Source organism: Aythya fuligula, chromosome 2 (genome assembly GCF_009819795.1).
Source record: "Aythya fuligula isolate bAytFul2 chromosome 2, bAytFul2.pri, whole genome shotgun sequence".
NCBI classification, from domain to species: Eukaryota; Metazoa; Chordata; class Aves; order Anseriformes; family Anatidae; genus Aythya; species Aythya fuligula.
The window spans coordinates 90,424,737-90,445,174 of record NC_045560.1 but is presented as its reverse complement, the minus strand read 5'-3'; the positions used below and the strand labels follow the sequence as shown (position 1 = coordinate 90,445,174).

The following is a 20,438-nucleotide window of genomic DNA, read 5'->3' as shown; positions in this document are numbered from 1 at the left end:
GAAGCCTGGTACCTCACACTGCAAAGGTCTGTGTCCTTACCTAGGGGGTTTTGCTTTGATGATGACCATCTGGGTGTCAGAATGTCACTGGGCAGTGGAATTCATGCTTTTATAGCATCTTTTTATTAAAAAAAAAAAAAAAAAAAAGTCTGGGAAATAAGTGCTTTTTTGTACTGATTAGTAATAATAATGATGATGTACTAACTGAAGCAGAAGAACAGTTGGGTTGTGGAATGAAGTACTCAAAAACTACAAAGTGTCACATTTAAGAGTCGCAGGGTGATTTGTTTTGGTTCCACTATACATATTTCTTAAGATACTTTACACCAAGATTGAGTCCAGCTTTATTTATGCTGACATTCCTCCAGTGTAAATATTTGCGTGAAGCTGTTCACTTCCACAGTGCTCAGTACCACCAGCAGTCATTGATATAGCAGCTCTTGGTATTTTAACTTCCATGTTTACATGTGGGACAGACTTCTTCAGAGACAAGTGGCAAGCACATCTGCAAGGCAGGTTTGGAAGCTGGGACATCTTAGTACCTTTCCCTCTATTCATATGGCCATTTCTTCTTCTGAGCCAGGGCAGTACGTAAAATATATAGGGGAGGGGTGAAATGCTTTCTCTGAATAAATTGATGTAACTTGGACATTATGGTGCTGATCCATATCCTTAAGGTCTAAGTTATTCTGTTCACCAAACCAAATTGCTTACAAATTGGCAAACTAACAAATACAAGTATTTATCCAAATTAAAACCGCATGTTTGTTCAAATCCATGTATCACCAACTACTTCCAGATGTAAATATCCATGGAGAGTTTTAAAGAACCTCAATCCTGCAGGCAGTTTCCGTCGTGATTCTCAAAACCAGAGCCCTTCAGGAGTGATACCCAGCAATGTTTGGTCTCTTCAGGAAACAATGCTTGTTGCCTTCCTTAGAGCCAGGTATCCTGTAACCACATCTGAAGGGAGCATCCGAATATAGGCAAACTCTTCAATAGTACTAAATCTCAGCTTGCTCTGGGGATCTGTGTAATTTGCCTGGAAAAGAAACAATGGCAAAGATACTATTCAAAGAAAATCTCAAAATGGACTATTAAAAAAGCATCAAATTGTAGGACCAAAAACTACTGGGCTTCTTTTTGCAGGACCAGCACTGCTGTTCTGCCATGTGACCAGAAGTTTGTAAAGAATTTTTTTTCCTCCTCATGTCAAAACTTATGAGCAGTTAACAGACCCCTATAAAATCGCATTAGAAATGCATTAAACATCACAGAGGGCTAGACCAGTCTCACACAAAGCACGGTGCAAAAGGAATTCCACAACTCTCCAAACTCACCCTAGCAACTCTGTGCCTTGTGCAGGCTCTCACGGGGCAGCTCTCCAAGCAGTCGGGCTGCTGCCAACAAATTACCCAACAAAGAGGCTGAATTATGGGTGCTCGGATAGCTTTGGACTGATTCTCTCTTCCTGCATACAACTTTGCTTTTAATTTACTTTAAAGTGGTTGTTGAAGAAAGGGAGTTTCAGCTTGCGGCTCTGTGACTGAACTGATAAGAAATGTGAGCGGAGCATTTTGCTTTGCTGCCGACGCCTGCTTTCAGGATAGCAGCCTGGCCAGCGAGCCCTGGGCAAGGCTCCTATCCTCTGCTACGTTTGGGTCTCGGGTGCCTGGGAGCGCTGCCAGCCTCCTTCCATCCTCTCCCCTTCCCTGTTGCTACAGAAACCCTGAGCTCGTGCTAGACCAGGGGCAGCAGAGGAGGCTGAGGCTGGGCTGACGAAGGCCTGCTTCAAGGGCAGCCTTCTCTCCAAGAGGTTACAGCCTCCAGGGCAGTCACAGCAGGCCAGCGTTATTCCAGAGTGCCTGCCAAGGCTCTGGGAGCGTCCTGTGTGGCAGGAGGTGGTGGCAGGCTGCAAGGCACGGGCAGCTGCACTCTTTTGGGACACCCTTACCCAAGCAGAGAAGGCCAGGAAGGCCCAGAGCACTCCTCACACCCACTGAGTAAAGGCATAGAAGCCTCTACCAGTTTTATGTTGGAAAGGATCTGTTCAGCCATGGTAACAATCCACCTAATGATCTGGCCTGATAAGACTTAGAAGAAAATTAAGTGTTGTTTATAGCCTGATTCTGCACCAAGAAACGCTACAAGGTTAATTAAATGTAGCCAGCTCACAGTCAGGCCATCAATTCATTCTCAAATAAATGGCGAAGCTAGGCCATTAGGAGTAAATTTATCCCTGGTGGTAACTTTGTGGCTATGCCAGGTATACATTTATTTTTATTTCACACTTTACATTTGGCCTTATGTACCCAGGGAAGAGCTGACCAAGTAGAAAGCTGCTCAGATGTGTGGGATTCTGTAATAAACTCGACGAACAACATCTGCAATGCGTTGTGCGCATCAACCCAGGTGAAAAAATGATGGCAGTTCTGCAAGCTCGTATGGGGCTGCACTGCCTGCACACACTAATGTGTGCATGTAACTAACACACAGTTTACTAATCTGTCAGTAATTTACGCTATGCCTTCAGACTCAAAACAAACTTACCCTACTGCAGCAGCAACTGAAACATCAGAAAAGTGAAGGTGATTTTGCAAAGAAGCAACTCTGTCATACCTAGAAACTAAGCCAAAGGCCACAGATGCACGTTCTTCAAACACAGTAATTTAGTTATATGAAGTTTCTTTTTATCTGTTTTACATTAAATTACTTTATTTTGCATGTTAATACAACTAAATACTCATCTTGTAACTTTGGAAATAATACTTTTATTTTGCAGTGTCAATATAGCAGATAATAGCTTTTGAGTTCTGGGCTGCCTTACAGAGATAAATTGGCTGCTCTGCTTAGACCACTGGTAAATTTAATTCCATTTGTGTTACACAGAGAAAGAGAAGAGAATCAATAGAATTTAATTGTGGCAGTTAATATAACTGCAGATATACTGATGAGAGTGTTTTAATACACTTCTCTTTTTTTTTGTACCTGCTAGACCATTTAATTCTTCCCTAAATGAGCAAAGCTAAGGAATTTATTTTACTTTTTTTTTTTTTTCATAGGGAATCCAGCATCTCCATACAAAATACATTCTTACACGAACACTTTCAGATTTTAAACAGAACATAGAGGGGCATTTTTCTTATACTAGATTTCTGAAACATTCTATTACCCCACACATCTTCCTAGCAGGAAATAATGGTGAAAATAAGCTCGGTGCTTCTCAGGCATCATTTTAGGATCAGCCATTTAGAGGACACACTGCCTCAGTTATCTTTCTTAATACAGAAGATTTTTTTAAACATGGTATTTTTATCATAGTCTGGATCAACGTCACAGGCCAGGTAAAATAGGGAACAAGCTGCAATGCGATTAGAGGATGGAAAATTTTAAAAAGTGGAAAGACCAGGGAAAAAAGGAAACAGCAAAAGCAGCACTGAATGGAATCTTAGAGAAAGGAGGTTATTTATACTGAGCTGGTATAGTTAAAGCACATAAGTCACTGATGGAAAGGAGGAGCTGGCAAAGAAAACCCGAGGAGCTGACAGGGTGAGCCTGCTTCCAGTGGCTGAACGGCCCCTTAGCTGGGAGGGACACAGCCTTCACCGACACCCATCACCTGCATCATCATCATCTCACTGTAGTTGCAACAACTGACTAGTTTTGAGGTGCTGGTGCTGGAATGATTGTTTGGTTCCTTGGAGGTGGGACTGAGACAGGGACTTCAGCTGTTATGCCTTCTGCCCCTCATTAGCCCTTCAGAGATCAGTGCTGTCGCTGCAACTCAATCAGCACCCGTTGTGAACACCACTAACACTCGCTGAGCAACTCTTTAAGGGTTGCAGAGGTAAGAGATGAATACCATTGAGTGACTCTGTCTGGATTTTTTGCTATTCTGGTGAAACCTCCTCATTATGATTTCATATCCACCTGTTCTCCCTTCCTCCACCCACTACCTCTTCATATGGTGTAGGGGTACTGAATGCAGGGTGCCTCGTTCAACTGACCTCTGCTCCTTGGCTGGAAACGAGGTGCTGTTAAAACAAAATACTACTCTTCCAAGTACGAAACCGTAAGTCTGCCTGGCTGGAGGGAGTTATCCTCCCTGAGTTTCTGAGCAATCTCTTCCATTTTCTCTTTGCCAGTTCATCTGCAAGGGAGATTTTTGCTTTCTCATTCCCTCTTGAGCACCGTGGGTTACCAGCCTCGATGCACGCTACCCACTCCACTTCCTAATCATGCTCAAGAGCACAGCTGGGAACATGCCACTTCCTAGGTGGCTTTTCTAAATGCGTTACTTAAAAAATAAAAAAAGTCACGGAAAGTAGATGTTGTCAAATGAAGAACTTAAATGTTAGGACTTGCAGGGTTACAGCTGGCTTTATGGCTGTTCTTTGATCCCTTGCACCGTGAATCTGCTATCAGGCAGTTCTTAATTAAGTGCTCACCCATTGTTTTCCCAACATGGACTTTCATCTAATTCCGTACACAGAATGCAAGGTTCTTAGTGAGAACATGTTTAATTCTTTGTTTTATCCCCGCTGATGTCATACAGCGAATATTCCTAGCAAATCACATTGCTCAAACCTCACTCTTAAGATAGAGTTGTAAATTTTCTGAGGAGCTTTTTTGTGTGAGCCTGCATCAACATAACGCGTTTCTATTTACAGGCTCCTCTGTGAGGTGGTATCATCCCTGTGAGGTGGGATAGGGCCCTAGGGATTCAACTGGGGGAAGGGACACAGGAATTCTGTCTTAAGGCTATTTGAAGTTACAGTTTTCAATATTGTAGTTATTTAGTGTAACCATTACTTAACACTTCCCGTAGCCCCAAATTGAACCTTCCCATTCATGTCCATTGCAACAAACTCATACAGGCTTCTGCAAAATAAATCACTGAAGGCATCTGAACACGAGCACTCAAAAAGTGAAAAGTTATGCTGTTGCTAACACCTGTTTTGTTTAAAGTAAAATTATTCATGTCACATAGGAACAGTGTCAGCAGCAGATACAAAATTTTTGTTGGGCAGAACTCAGTGACTTTACTCATGTTTTGTGCCAACAGAATCTTTTGGGAATTCAGGTGCCAAATTGTAACTACCAAGACTTTTGGAGCATGTGCAAACCATAACTAAGGCAAATGTATTTTTTTTTTTTTTTTTTTTTTTTTTACAAACAAAACCATGTTAGAGAGCCCATCTGTGACACACAGGCTATGCATCTGCCAAACACCAAGTTCCAGCTCTGCAGTATGGGGATATTCGAAATTCTCAGAAGTCCATGCCAAGTGTCTGTCTCAGGCTGATATGTTCGAGAGAAAGTTTGAGAGTAACATTTTTTTTTTAGCCTGGGCTAACCAATATAATTTTGCCTAATCTCATTCTTGGAGGTTGCTGAACCAGCTTTTTTTTGAAATTTTCCCTACAAGATATAATGAAAAAAGAACAGCCTCAGACAAACATTCAACATGGAAAGTTTCAGACTGTGCGGTTAAAGCTTGGTAAAGCTAGGAGTGAGGGAAACTGTGGGCCACCAGCTTTCACTGTAACAAACTAAAAGAGTCGAGAATGATGGGGAGCAGTGCAGAGTCCGAAGCTGGGGAAGTGGTGTGATAGGAGGCACCTGGCAGGACAAGGTATTTAAGCTGTCCTGGCATCTATTACGATCCCGAGAACTTTGTGATGTAGGGACAGTACTGGGGGTTTGGCCATAAATCACAGGACAACTACTAAGTGCAAGGCTGAATGGGAGCCTCTGCACGTACATCTTTTCCAGAAGCGTGTACCAGGTTTATTTCATTGTGGGAAGCAAGATGCCAATTTTGAAGAGAAAAAATAAGATACTTACTGGAAGTCCTGAAATATCGGAATATTTCTTGGCAGGCTTGAAGGATGGAGGAGCATCAATACTAAAATCTGGAGAGAAACAAAGGGATACGTTCAGTGTGCTACATAAATTTTAAAAGGAAAACACAAAACGTAAAGAGGTAGCAAATATTTCTTTAAAACCAGCTTTACTTTCTGAGGTCTTTATTAACTAGGAGCATTAAGGCAAAGAACTACGAAGCAGAATTACCTCTGAAAACATTTAGCCTGCTAGCACCATAAACAACAGCCTGTTTCTGCTCACCTCACTAGACCAACAGTTCAGTAAACAGAACTGCCCTCCCTAAAAGGAAAAATGTAAGACAGCTATTTGAAATGAAATGTGCTGATTTCCTCCAAGTCTTAATGAATTCCCGCAGTTATTTGCAAAGAATAGGCATTACTGTACACATGCTGTATGTTAGGACCAGGAAGCATTGTTCAAGATTGCAGTTCTGAAATAGTATAATCCAGAAAAGCGAAGTAATCTTTTAAATCAAGTAAATCTTTAAGCATGTACCACTTTAAGCCCAGTCAATGACCTAGAAAATTGTCTGAATGTTTAAATTAACTGATGGAAATTGCTGTTCTGTGGTGCCCTTTAGATACCAAGGTTCATTCAGTTATGAGACACCACTTTTTAAAATATGACTGGTACATTTAAATTGCTAAACCCCCAAATTTCAATGTTTACAAAAATATTTTGTACCTGGATCATTTCTCTCCTCCCTCCTGATCTCCCTTGTGCCTCATCCAGCTGCTACAATAAACTGAAATGCTCCCTCCATATCGAATGTTTAAATCTCACTCCCATAATTCAGACGACACTAATGCCACAGACAGCTGGTTTTGAATGCGCAACTGAATTTCCTTTGCCACCATCTTAAAAAAAAAAGCCTTTAAATTTACTATTGCAAATAAAACCTAATAGAAATAGCAATGTCAACAGATTGTTGGTTACAACAGCCAGGCACACACAGTAGCCTGCATTTTCTCTTAACAGCTGCATCTAAAATGCTTCAAAAAATGGCAAGTTATTTTTCGATAAAGCAAAATGTATATTAAAAAAAAAAAGGAAGTATATTCATATGGTCGATTCTGAGATGTCTAAGTAAAGTTCTGAGTTGCTTAAGTAAAATCTGAGGATCAAATTCTGCCTCCAGCTCCATTCAGTAGTATCCTACTCCACGAGTCATCTTGAAGTACGTCGAGATTAAGAGCACTGCTGTAGCTCGGTCCTGTCAACGTACGCAAGCTGGCTGTAATCTGGAGCGCTAATAGTGTAGTTTCAGCTGTGCTCAACTAAGTAGGGGATGTAGGACTTAAGTCTCCCAAGAATCTGGGATAAGGAGCTGGATAGGCAGCTTGGGCTGAGTTCTCAGCTACTGCAGGGATGTGGCTAGCAGAATCTCCCTTGCAAACAGCTCAAACGCAGCTAAGGAAGCAGCAGCCACCACACCTTCAGGAGACAAATGGGCTGCATGCAGCGGAGGTGGCTATTTAGCAGTGAAGAGGTGACAAAAACCTGACAGGAATAAGGGCTTTCTGACTTGGTTATGCTAAATACAACTCCTTCATAGAACTCCCTCCCCAGATGTGCCCAAACTTTTTCATGGCACTCCAAATTGTGTCCCACACCTTCCCGCTTGGCGCTGCTTAGTGTGGTTGGACAAGTCTTGAATGTCCCACTGGACCCTGTTCAAACAGGATATTGCATGCACCGATGCAATAATTTAGGTTTGTTTTAAAGAAAGTTATTTGTATGGATTTTATTATTTATAAATACATGCAAAGCATCTAAGCAGCTTACAGCTAGGATCATTTAGTTGCCATGGCAATGCCCTTTCAGAAGCAAGAATTTGTTTTAGGTTCTTCCAAGTTCTGTTCTTCTTGCCAGCTGCTGCTCCACCAATGCCGGAGTGCTAGAATTAAAAATATGGTGTTCAGAGAAAAAATAAAGAAAGAATACTATTTCAGAGCATGACACTTCTACTTCATAGTCTTTCTGATACATCTCCTCTTGTCATGAACCGTTCCTTATCCTCACTTATTTCATCAGCAGGCTAATATACTGAACACTTAATCTTGGTCGCAAGAAAAACAAAGCTTTTTGGACTGTGTCAAAGCTGCTACATTTAGGATTAACTGAAGGAAATGAAAATCTGCTTTTTACATGGAAATAGAAAATCTATGTGGTTGGGTTTAGCCTGAGATTACAGGATTCTGAACGTCCTTCCCATCATATTAGAACTTATTACTACGGAGCTGTGCCTGAAATTGTGATTACACGGCTCAATTTTCCCTCTCCTTTTTATGGCATACTACAGGTGCGGCTCTAGCTCTTGTGAGTTATCTGTGACTGTGGAAAACACAACTGATCTTGCAAAACGTAATGAATACTCTGAGAAGCTTTCTGGAAATTTTATTTTTCTTTCAAATGACAGAAGAATGGGAAAGGAGTAATAAATAGAACGTTGGCTGCCAAGACAATTTTACATTTTGAAAGCTACGCTAACAGAAGGCTTGCTACAGGTACTATAATGGTAGTTTCACTTATCAAATGGGATTGCTACGGGGTAATTTATTTATGTCCCTCCAGAGACAGAAGATGCACAATATACTGTACTACTTCTAAATGATCAAAGGACACAGATTTACAGCGTTACTTCAGAACAGAAACCGTTCTTGGAATCGGGGAGTTGTTATCGCTGTTAGTAATTACTACCTGACACATCAGTCTCATCAAAACTCAGCAAAGTTCTGCTAGCACACTTCTGCTGTGATTAGTTTATAAATTAGGCTGCTGAATTGCTGAGAATGATAGCAGAAGGGATTCAACGAGAAAGCTTTTTTTTCCATAGACGTAAGATATGTTCAGAAAAGATGCTCATAAGCTTATGATGTTATCAGTTTTTGGCAATGCACATCCGATACAGAAAGTACATGCAAATGTTTGCTCTGAGAGCAACATCTTAGTAATCTATAGATCATTGCAAATACAGACTGCTGGAACACAAGATGGAAACAGATGTACTGCCACATTCATAATTCAAAATCATTGCATGAGTTTTCCCCCAAATCATTGCAGGACAATTTTTTTTCAGTCATCTGTTTTTTCAAAAGCTGGTCTTTAGGGCATGATCTCTTTAGGGCCAAGAGGAAGCATCCACCTGACCTCAGCAGGCCACGGATCAGGCACACAGTTTTGCTGCTGGTTTGATTCTCTCTCTTTGCCATAATGAGAAAAAAAGGAGGCGTTGTCCTCCGTATAGTTAACTACAAGTCAGTGTTTGCAGAGTGATCTACGGAAGGTCTCAGTGTCTGTTAGGGGTGTGGGTGAGGCCAGTAAGAAGGAAGCACATTGAGAGATGCACGTTACTTGACTTATTTTCTTCCATTTAAGGCATATTGGGCTGGGAGGATGCAGAAAGTCATCCAAGTAACAGCTACCAGTTCATACAGACAAAAATCTAGTACAACATCAATACATTTCTTCTCAAATTAGCTGCTGTATTGGGGAGGGTAATTTAACGTTACTCTAACTGCCTATTATTTCTGCAGCAGTTGTCAGGGGCCTTGTAAGTTCATTATCATCTCCAGCATGCAGACATCAGGATTGCCTCTTTGGAAATGGTGATGCCCCGCTAAGAAAAGACAGATAGCAGGCCTTATGGCTATTTAAATCCTATAGGGAAGCTCCACGGAGTGCCCCTGGGCACTAGTGGAGATTTTCCAGTAAGCCCTGTTTCTCAAAGATGCTGGTGCTCACTGGAGAATTAGAGCAAGCCAAGTCTGCAGTTGTTTCTTTGAATGCTCCTCTTGTGACAGAAGATGTCTGCAAAGCAGACACAGAGCAACTTGAAAGTCAGAGACGAATTTTACCCCCTGCCAAACCCTTGCTTGGTGAGCGGTGCGATGCCTGATTACTCAGGTTTTGTGCTGTGGGATATTGTCTCTTATTCATGCAAAATTAAATCTGGGATAAAATCCTACTTTCTAAGTACTGGCTTTGGACCAACAGTCTGAGAAGTTTGCTTGCCTAGAAAGCATTTGTACAGTGTGCCAATGAGTTGGCCCTGGCAGAGCGAGATATTAAAAACAAACCCAGCAGTGATAGCACCGCTAGCTCTAGTCTTCCTTCTACTTCTCCCCCAATTTAAATCTCACATTGTTTTAGCAGCCTGTATTTCATCAGTTGTCAGGGTTTTCATGACTTCTGAATGCCGGGAGGCGAAGCTTCTGGGGAGCACAGAGTGTTTGCTCCTGAATCTAGCAATTACTGCAAGCGCAGACACCGCAGGTCTGCTATCGTTTCGGGGACTGGGAGAAGAGCAAAATGCCAGCTGCTAATGACTGCGTGGCTGACTTTTAGTTCAACTATTTTGCAACCTCCCTTTGGCTAGGAACTGGGAGATGGGGTTCCTACATTTACAGGGGTATAAATAGTGCCTTTCCAGCTCTCTGAGTTTGTCAGGTACCGCACCATAAAACTTCTGCGCATACCTTGATCTACCGGGTTCCCTGGCTCTGCTCCACGATCTAATATAATGGTTCTCCCTCTGGAGGCGTGCCATTTTCGGGTTATAATATAATGTGCACGTCAGACCAGAGCGTGGCATGGACTCGAGGTGAATTTCTTCAGAACCGCCGATCTTTTATTTGGCTGTTAACCCGACTTTCTTAATATTTACATTAGCAGGACGCTTAAACAGACATCTAGCTAGGGTTTTATTTGAAGAGTTTGGAATTTCAAATTGTTAAAATAATATACTTACGATGAATTTTGGGTCTTTAAATGGTAAAGGCTTGACGGCTGTTTCCACTGATCCTGTGCTGGAGTCTGAGTTCAGAAATTTATTTTCGTTCATGGCCTCTCCACCTGCACTCTGAAGAAAGAATTCAGTCTTACTGCTTGTTACTCCGAGCAACTTTAACCAGAGACCGAGCTATTTGCTTTATTACCTACCTGTTGCCTGTTTAGCCTTTCTGTCTCTTTTGAATCTTTAAAGACGCCAGCAGCAGGGAAGCATGAAACAGAGTATTTGTCAAGCAATTTACAGCTGACATACAAAGGGGAGGAGAGGAAAAGGGTGGCCAAAGCTTACTGAATAAAAACAGCATCAGTTTCATTTCGGAATTAATGAAAGCCCTCTCTATTCAGTGCAAGACAGCATACGAAACCAGAAACAGCAGAAGTGTGCACTGGATTTGTTTCAGAGTATTCAGTAATAAAGCGTTAACAGTAATAAAGAGAATAAGGTTTATAAAAAGTTTCTTTTCAAGGTTCTGCAGAATAACTGCGGAATCAGTTTATTCTCCATCCTTGACTTCAGTCATGCTCGAGTGAGGATTGAGGGGAAAGATTTTATTGTGTATATCATTTTTTTGAATACACACCTCATGAAATCTACATGGGTACTGGTTGGTGTTTTCTAGGCTTTTCTTGATGGTTTATTTGTTTAGCAAGAAAAACAGTGGGAGAATGTGTGTGTGTGTGTGTGATTGGAGAGCTCAGAAAGCCGTGTGGCGGTCCAACCAATTTCTGATAGTTCTGCATGGCTGCCTCAATGTGTATTTTTGTTTGTTTCTTCTGGTTTTGTGCCCTCTGAGCCTCCACACTAACCAGAACTACCCCTCTGTACGTACGCCAGTGTGCCTAGCAAAATCCTCATCTATGCGTAAGCCATGGGGAACTCTGCCGTGGAGGCAGCAGTAGTTCAGCCACCAAGATTTCATACTTTGAGTCCTTTGTCTTGAGGAACAAAAAGCTTTGCTAAAAGCTGAGCAGTAGTTACTGAACAGATGGCTAAAATGTTTCTCCACTCTACCTTCAGATGGATAATACTTATAACAAAAAATGTTTTCTTGTGAAACCCTGCATTGCAAAACCTTCTGTGCTGGTATATGTACTCGTTCAAGTAGGAGAAAAAAAAAAAGGATCATTATTATTCCCGAATTACAGGAGTACCCCTACAATTTGAGACTGTACAGCAAAGGCCTTGAGCGGCATATCTTCTCCACATGATTACAAGGGAAGTCTTTGTGTTTGCAGCTCCAGGCCCAAGTAATTACAGGATTAGGAACCCCACAAGCTGAGCTCTACTTTGGGGAGCTACCAGTTAATTCTACATCACCTGTTTTTAACATAGCAAAGAGAGGTTGTAAACATTCAAAGTAAAGAAGTTTTTAAGTAAAATAGTCGTGTTTCTAATGCCTTATTAAAGTAAAATATATGAATAGGGACGATCTGTTTTCAAAACCATGGTCAGTCCTCTGTAAGGCCATACTACAGGGGACACTGCCACAATAACATCAGTGAAAGCAACACAAGTCTGTAGCTTAAACAAGACCCTTCCCTTGCTGAGGACAATATCAAAAGGCAATGACTGTCACAGAAACAAAAGAAATGCAGATGGATGTTTAGAAACATGTGCATTAGGTGACAGCAAGCAGAGAGAATACTGTCTTAAGCGACCCTGAAGAGAATGACTTTGTACAATGAATCGCTTGGTTTCAAACTGCATTCTTGCACATGCATGCTCCCAGCACCTTGGATTTCAGCAGCTGATGTTACCCTACAATTAATCTTGAGAAAGATGAGGCTTGAGATATGAGATTATTTTTGATGAATAAATTATCTCTGATACTGTTCGTTATCAGTGTAAATTCTGTAACTGGCGGAGTCGGCACTCTCAGTTACCCTTCAACGTGTTCTCCTTTAATTTGGTGCCATTTGGTCAGTCTTACACCAATCCTACGGTTTCTGATAAATTACTTCATCACTTTCACCCCTTCAGTGATCTTCTCCTACATACTCTGTTTCTGAACAGGCTTTGAGCAGCATTTGACCAATGTCTCATAACAGTAGCTGGTATTTTGAGGCAGAGCAACTAGAAATGAATAAGCAGCAAAGGGCAAGAAGCCTCCTTCCACACACAGGCTTCAATTTCTGCAGCTGGGTACACGTTTACATATTACACTCGCTGTCCTCGGTGGGTTTTTCTCTGTGGATTCAGTGCTAATCTTGCTGGCTTGCTGGGAAGGAAAGTAGGGAACTGCTCCTGGCAGGACACTTCATGAATGTAAATTCTACACGTGGTTTCTCTTCCGGGCTAACCCCTAAGGATTTCAGGTATCAGTCAGGGTAACTCATGGTGCCGGCCACAAATTCTGGATTTTGTTTGTGCATGGTAGCAGAGGCATCGGGCTCTGGAGCAGCAGCTGCTGCTTTTGGGGACCCTACAAACCCCCAGGTCATCCGCTGGTCCCACAGGGGCACACAGAAAGCAGCAGCTACGGGATCCCCCCTGGACACTTTGAGTGGTGGTGGCCTCTCCAAGGCAGAGGGGGCAGGTGTAGGCACCCCACTGCGGCATGCAATCGATGGCAAATTTGGGAGCCCGGTGGCAGACTGAGGAGCAAGTAAGATTGAGTCCTGTGATCCCCGTTACATGCAGGGAGCTGAGATAAAAGCCATGCTGCAGAGGCATGCCAGTTCGCTCAGTCAGCACAGCTTGTAGGAGAGCTCTGATTTACAGCGGTAGCACCATGGAGGAGAGACACTCAGCGAATGTGCTTTTCTTTCTAGAAAAACATTAAAGGGTTCGGCAGGAGCACTGCTTCCAGAATAACAGGCTGCTGCACAGTGACCTCCTGCAAGTACGGGGCCTTGAAATGCTGTCAGTGCAGCCTGCAGACTCTGATAGCCTCAGCGCTTCTGCAGCCCCAAACTGGAAGTGCCTCAACAAATGGTTGTCCAACCTGTGTTTTAAATTAACAGGATTTAAAGTGTAAGAAACATGATTTAATACTCCAGTTGTTTTTTTTTTAAAGCTTTTTAGGGGGGCAACGCCAAATGAATTTTAACCAGCACGGATCTACCTTGGTACTGCAAGACCTTCTTGCAAGTGAATAATGCACTGATAAATACAACACGTTATTTAGAGCCTGAAAGAAGATTTCTCGGTGAACAATTACTGCCAAGTAAACGTGGTCTTTATCTTTTAACACTAGTTGAATTTAAACTCTCTCAGCTGTGCTGGTTTGCCTGGTCATTTAGTTCGTGCGATGATAGTTCATTCTTCACTGTCATGCGCCGGGGCAAAAAAACAGGAATGAATTCAGCCCCCCTTTGTAGTCCTTTTAAGAGACTGTGGTTTCATCAGCACAGTGAGGAAGTGCATGTCACCAGGGAACGTGTACTGCTCAATGTGTGCTGTAACCCGGAGTCACGTGTGGGGTAACTTCCCCTTCCTGCTGAATTCACAGCCGCTCTCCAGCACATTTCCATGACCCAGCTAGCTCCCCCGACCCCGCTGCCCTGGGGTAATCCCAAACGCTCTGCAGTGAGGCTGGAAAGAAAGCGTAACTGCGGGCTGAAACTCCTCACAGCTTCTTGAAAGCTTCGTTTTAACTGATCTTGTAATGTAAGCTGCCTTTACAGGGAATTCGAAATACGCTTCAAGGAGAGAGACAGTGAAGAAACTTCCAGCGTGCTCTTTAAAACTAAATTGTGGCTTTTAAAATGTGGCTTTATGTAACTAGAGCTACAGGGAACGTGTGCTACAGCAGTCCCTAAGCAGCCTGAAATCCTCCTCAGGCTGTTGAGGGCTTTAACTGCAAAGACTTGGGAGGGTCCTTCACATTTCCAGGGTGCCCTGCTAAATGCAGGTGTGATTTCATCACAGCTGGACATGCTGACATTAGTTTTACTCCAATTAACAGTAAAAAAAAAACTGCAGTAAGGACAGCTGCTAAGGCTGTGAGTCACTACGGTCAGTCAGGCATCCTTTCTCACCAACCCTTCCTCCTGCTGCTAACCTCCGTGCCAGTCCGTGCTGCCACCACTTCCCGTCTTACCTCCTCTCTTCCTCCTCCTCCTCCTCCTCCTCCTCCTCATTGCAGTACCCTCCTTAGCCAGGCCAAAAGCCACTCTGACTGGAATCACGTGTTTTAAAAGGCAGACAGCAGGTCAAAGGCTTCCTATAGGACCACTTGTGTGATTTTATTCCTCCCATAAAGTTGTATTTATGTGCTTTACCCGACTTTTAACCACAGCCACAGTGTGACAGGTTGGCAGCCTTTTGCACTACTAATAGATGTCGATCCTCCTGGGGCAGAGCGGAGCAGTAGTGGAGGTGTTCCTCCTTTTCTGCATCTCTTTTCATAAGGCCATCCATCAAGTTTTCAGTGCACGCCAGCTGGGTGGGAGACAGCGAAATGTCTGCAGAGCACAGACCTGTGGCAAACCCTCCAGTCCTAAGAGGTTTGTCACAGGAGCAGCCGAGCCTGGAGGAGAGCCCCACGCTGAGCTTTGCTACCTTCGCACTGGTTTCTTTCGAATACAGCCAAACCCCAGGAATGAGCCTAGCTTGGGCCCCCTGTATGTGCTGTCTGTGCCGGGAGAGAGCTCGCATTGGGAGGCTGCCTGTTCACACAGGAGCTTTAATCTCAGGTTTTGGTGGATCTATTAATTTTCGCAATATATTCCGTTCCTAATTCCCTACCGCAGATGGATTGGTTTCCTCGTGATTTCCAAAGCTTGCTCCATCTGTCTGGTTTTATTTAGGGAGAGGACAAGCAAAACTTGTAGACCATGGAAGGCAAATTCTTTGTTTTGGCTACTTGCAGGTAGAATCAGCACTGTGGGGTTTGGTACGGGCGCCCGTGATGGGACTGAATAACGGGCAGAATTAGCTCATGAAAGTGCTTGTCTGAATCATTACCTTTTTTTTTCCCCAAAAAAAAAGATTAAGACCGTATACTGGAATAACTGACGTATGCTGCAGTATCATTTCCTATCTATTTATTTCTGTATTTTATTCTGTAATTATTTTTTTTCATTGCTTTAGACTAATAGGATTTAACAAAGTGTGAAAAACAAAACATATGAAACAGCTAAATTTTGAGGCTCTCAATTTGTGCATTTCTGGCATCCTATCAGTGCGTACCATGCATGTCATGCCTTAGAAAGAAAATGGATTTGCACATTGCTAAGGTTCAATATGATCCTCAGTGGCCATTTTTCCTAGATGTTACAGTTTTGCATGGTAAAGCAGAACCTAAAAATAGAAAGTAAACTGAACAGTGTGTTGGTAAAGCAAAAATTAAATGCATAAATAAATTCTGTAAGAACTGGAAAGGAGTTTCTAGTTTAAGGGAGCAAAAGCAGTTTGGTAAACTGATTTTCTCTGTTTTCCACAAATCATTCTTTAGTTAGTTTTGTGACTATAACGAGTAGAGTAATTGTAGATGAAAGTGATCATCTGTGCAGTTTTCTGGTTTGGTATTGCTTTGAAATCCATTTTCTCTGTGTTCAGTATTTCCAGTCCTCTGGCTTTGTCTTACTGTGATGACTGGGGGCTTGGAGGTCGCTCCTGAACAGTAAGTAGTAAGAAGGATCTGGTTTTAAATCAAGCCCTCAAAGTTGGTGATAATTTTGCCCCAGGCACCCAGTTTGGCTTGCTGAGGAACCCAGATGTCTCCAACCTTTGTATGTGAAGGTGGATACTTCAATTATTTCTACTTACTTTTGGCAGCTGATTTGCACAATCACAATACCACGATGATGATTTTCATTTCACTGACACAGTTGCTTTAACTCAGTCTCTGCACTGGTTTTTGTCTGTTTTTTTTTCTTGTAATGGTCTACTTTTAAAGCAGCAATATCCAACTTGTAGCACCTTACTCGTTAGCTTTAAGTTCAGAGACATCCTGATGAAGCTGTGGCATGCAGCCAGGGAAGAAAATGGTAATTTATAAAAATAGATGGGTAATACCTGTATTTTCACTAGCAGCCAATTATGGCGAGTGAAAATGCCATGTGGAAACAGAGCACAGATGTCACTAGATGACAGCAGCAATGATACGAGCAGACTTTTCAAAATTGGGAGTAGATTTTGAATGTCAGCTATTTAACAGAATCCCAGCTAATATTGTGCATACGGGAACATATATTAAGCTGTTTGATTAATGTGTTATCTCTCACGGTGTAACAAGCCCGGTACAGGCTCTTTCACCTTCTGCATATTTAATTCATTTAGCTTTGCATGATGACATGACAGGAGCCATTAAAACACGAGCGCGTACACTCTGACAGACACAAATGCAGCTCTTTACATCCCTGGGAACAATTCACAGGGAAAGGTGTCAGACTTGGACGTGCTTACACTCAGATTAAAATGATAGCTAAAAATTTCTCATCACCTATGTTGGTAGGAGAGTCTGTTTCTGAAAAGAAACTCACTGAAGACTCAATACCACTCACTTGAACATCAAGATAACTCTCTCCATCTCTGTGACAGAAAGGTTTGGAGATGGAGATGGAGAGAGTTGTTCAGTACCACATATAAACATCTCTTCTCCATCTGGTTGCATTTTACTTGTTCTTGGATTCAGTGGGAAAAACATCTTTCCCTCCTCCTTTCCACACACTAAAATGAAGCCTGATACAATTTCCCCAGCCTTTTCTCTCTCAGCACTCTGGTACATGGTAGTGTTTTAGGAACATTCGCCCTTCAAAGTGATGAGAAGATTTCATCTGCTTATTTTGGGGTAGGACAAAAAAGATTTCAGCTTGGAACTGTTAAATGCCAGGAAGCAGGAAGGGGAAAAAAAAAATCCTGCATATTCACAGCAAATTTTGCTCCACAGGGTACTGAAGAACTCAATTTACTAAACCCACGAGAAGTACAGTGCCAGTCAGTGCTCTTGGTTCCAGCCAGCTCGTAGGGTGGGCACTCTGTTCAGTCAGGCTTACAGCATGAACTAACTGGGAGAGAATCCACCAAAGTCAGTACGTTGCAGTGCTGCCAACTCTTCCTAAGAGAAAAGACAAGGCTCCTGGCGCAGGTTTCTGCTCCCACATCAGAACTAACACCCCAAGGGCCTGACAACAAAAATGTTTAAGTTCTGACACTGTCCTCAATGCTGCTTCTGCTTTAATTCATAAGGAAAGCTGAGGGAGGGTAGTTATAATACAGAAAATAAAGCTCAAAATGAGATTTTTGAAGTTGTTATAGTGACAATAGTTTACACCTCCAGGTCCATTTTCCTAAATGTACTTCACTTTCTTATAAGCATTCTCCAGAGGACTTCTGAGTCCCATATCCCCCTGCTTTTCTGTGTGAATCACAAAATCTCCCCTTTGGGAGGCAGCAGTCCTTCCCTTCTAACTTGCTGAGTATTTCCATTGAACATCGAGAGTTAATCAACTATTCAAATCGACTCCAAACATAAGACTAAAATGTGGCAATACTCCAGCCGGTTGGGTGTGTAGAAGGGGAGGGGCGGGGAGGGATGTTCGAGGCAGGACATGGACAAAGTTTCAGCTGCAATCTAAGTGAGTAAAGATGCTAAATACAGACATACACACTGGCCAGAAGGCAATCCTTACTTTCTGCTCTCCAACTTCCACAGCGCCGTTTGGAGATGAGTTAAAACATCTTCTGCTCCAAGTGCCTTAGAAAGGATGAATAAAATCTTACTCATGCGCTAAAAGATTGGACTGTCAGAAGGTGATGGATGGCTTTGTGATGTTCTCTGTAGGGCATTTCAATACCATAGACTCCAAGGGCTCTTGATTAAAAGGCGACATTCCCATTTAGGGTCCCGTCACCGCCTGAGCTTCAAACCATTATCATTCACCTGCACTGGCGCTCCCAGTGACAAAATACTTACCAAAATGTATAAAATACTAATTACTTTTGTCACTTTGATAGAGGTATAAAACACCCTAAAGCAAAGCTCTATTACACCGTGTGAGGGTTTGAATTCAGAATTAAAAATGCAGCCAAAGGGAAGGTAAGATTTTAATTACATCCCCGCCTCTCAAACATTGCTTGAAAACCTAGAAGAAAAAGACCCAGCAATTTTGTGACACGAGAGCTGCCTTTGCACTGGTGCTGCTCACTTAAAGAAAAAAAAAAAAATCAAAATCCAGGAAAACTCAAATTGACTTTATCCTCTTCAAAATTACTAAACTTTCAAACACAGAAACAGAGCAACAATCTTCAGTAAAAGCTTTGATTTCTTCTCAAGAGATTTCAGATGCCAAACATATTTTTCCATTTAAAAACTTCCAAGCACTATGATGGACAAAGTTTTATAACTTACAGATATTTTAAGGGAAAAAAAAAAAAAAAAAAAAAAAAGATTACTATTTTCTATGGGGAAAAGCCTCAAATAAAATGTAATTGGGACGCAACTGTGAATAGCTGCACGCTATCCCAGAAAAGTGTGGTTTAATTTGCATTTGCCACAGAGCTCCCTTCGGCTTACATAATTGCAAAGGATCTCTCACTTTCCGATTTCGTTTGGTGGACTGGGACTAGTCCTTGTTTATAACGTTTGACAGTTTTCTTTATTAAGAAAATTTTAACTCGGACAAATTCAAGAGCTGAGTGTCATGCTGAAGCAGCTCTGGAGCTAAAATTTTCCATATGTTGCCGTATGTTTCATTTAATGGAATGAAAAAGCACATTAGTTTGTATCACCAAGAGTAAAACTGAGCCCAGCTAACAGACTATTTTGATTCCCCAAGAGAAAGAAATCTGCTAAATTGATGGACATTACATCTGAAAATGTATGGAAGTACAGTAGCAAGAAAGACTAGAGTAAATCACAATTGATTTTTTTTATAAAACCTGACAGTACTTTCCTTTCTCTATCAGAACAAAAATCAGTTCAGTCAAGGACTTTGGCTAAACTGCGCCTTAAAGTTTCAAAATGCATCATTCGATACAGAACAGCTAAGGTCAAAGAACGTCGGGAGGAAAGAATGGAGGCTTACGATACGCTCATGTGCTGTTATCGCTGTAATGCTGCTCAGGGAGCATATCAAAACCCCTCTGTCAAGTAACAGGCTGAAGCCAAGGCAGGAGAAGAATCCAACTCCATTCATCTACAACGTGCCTGAACCTGGGGCAAGGAAAGCAGAAAGATACCGGCTCCTATGGCTGACAGGAAAACAAAAATTCTGCAAAAACACTCGCTTTCCTGATTTTAGTATATTCTGTATAACGTTACCTGTTTGGACAGGAAACAAAGTGTGAGTATTCCCTCCAAGGCATTAATTAGTTTTGAGGAAAGACAGGTCTTCCAGAGCTCCTACCTATTTTTGTTAGGAAAAATGTATAGACCTGAACTAGAATAGTCTAATTTTACAGCCAGGTATTGTGGGCTAAACGGTGAACTGGTATAGAGAACAAAACTTTAGTTTTAGATTTTTCCTGTCTTTGCAGCCTTTATGCCTTCATTCTGGCTGTCTTAATTGTCACTGGAAGGAGATAAAAATTCTCACTCTGTCGCTGTTATGCTTCTGCTAACTACACCTCCTGCTGTCATAACGCACGAGTAAACATCACCCATCTTACCGCAAAGGCTTAGCACTCCTCTCCAAAGTTACTTGGAAGATTGTTTCGTTTGTGTCTAGGTATTTAGGACTGTCATACCAAAACAAAGGCAAATGTTAGGTACAGTGACATATGGAACAATCCACTGCTAAAGCAATTTAGAATGAAAATGTGTTTTTTTTTTTTTCTACAAACTTCCAAAAGCTACCAAAGGTATGTGATA

General features: G+C 42.0%; 1 protein-coding gene across 1 annotated transcript in view; it reads right to left on the bottom strand.

Annotated features, from left to right (window-relative positions):
• Positions 1 to 259: 259 nt before the first annotated feature.
• INO80C (INO80 complex subunit C) overlaps positions 260 to 20,438 on the bottom strand; it is a 30,115-nt gene continuing 9,936 nt past the window's right edge. The window contains exons 2-5 of the mRNA XM_032182832.1: positions 10,640 to 10,750; positions 7,675 to 7,786; positions 5,848 to 5,915; positions 260 to 1,042 (exon numbers count right to left, since the gene is read on the bottom strand). Of these exons, the coding sequence (XP_032038723.1) occupies positions 911 to 1,042; positions 5,848 to 5,915; positions 7,675 to 7,786; positions 10,640 to 10,750 (423 nt within the window). The 3' untranslated portion in view covers positions 260 to 910. The remainder of the gene's footprint in view (positions 1,043 to 5,847; positions 5,916 to 7,674; positions 7,787 to 10,639; positions 10,751 to 20,438) is intronic.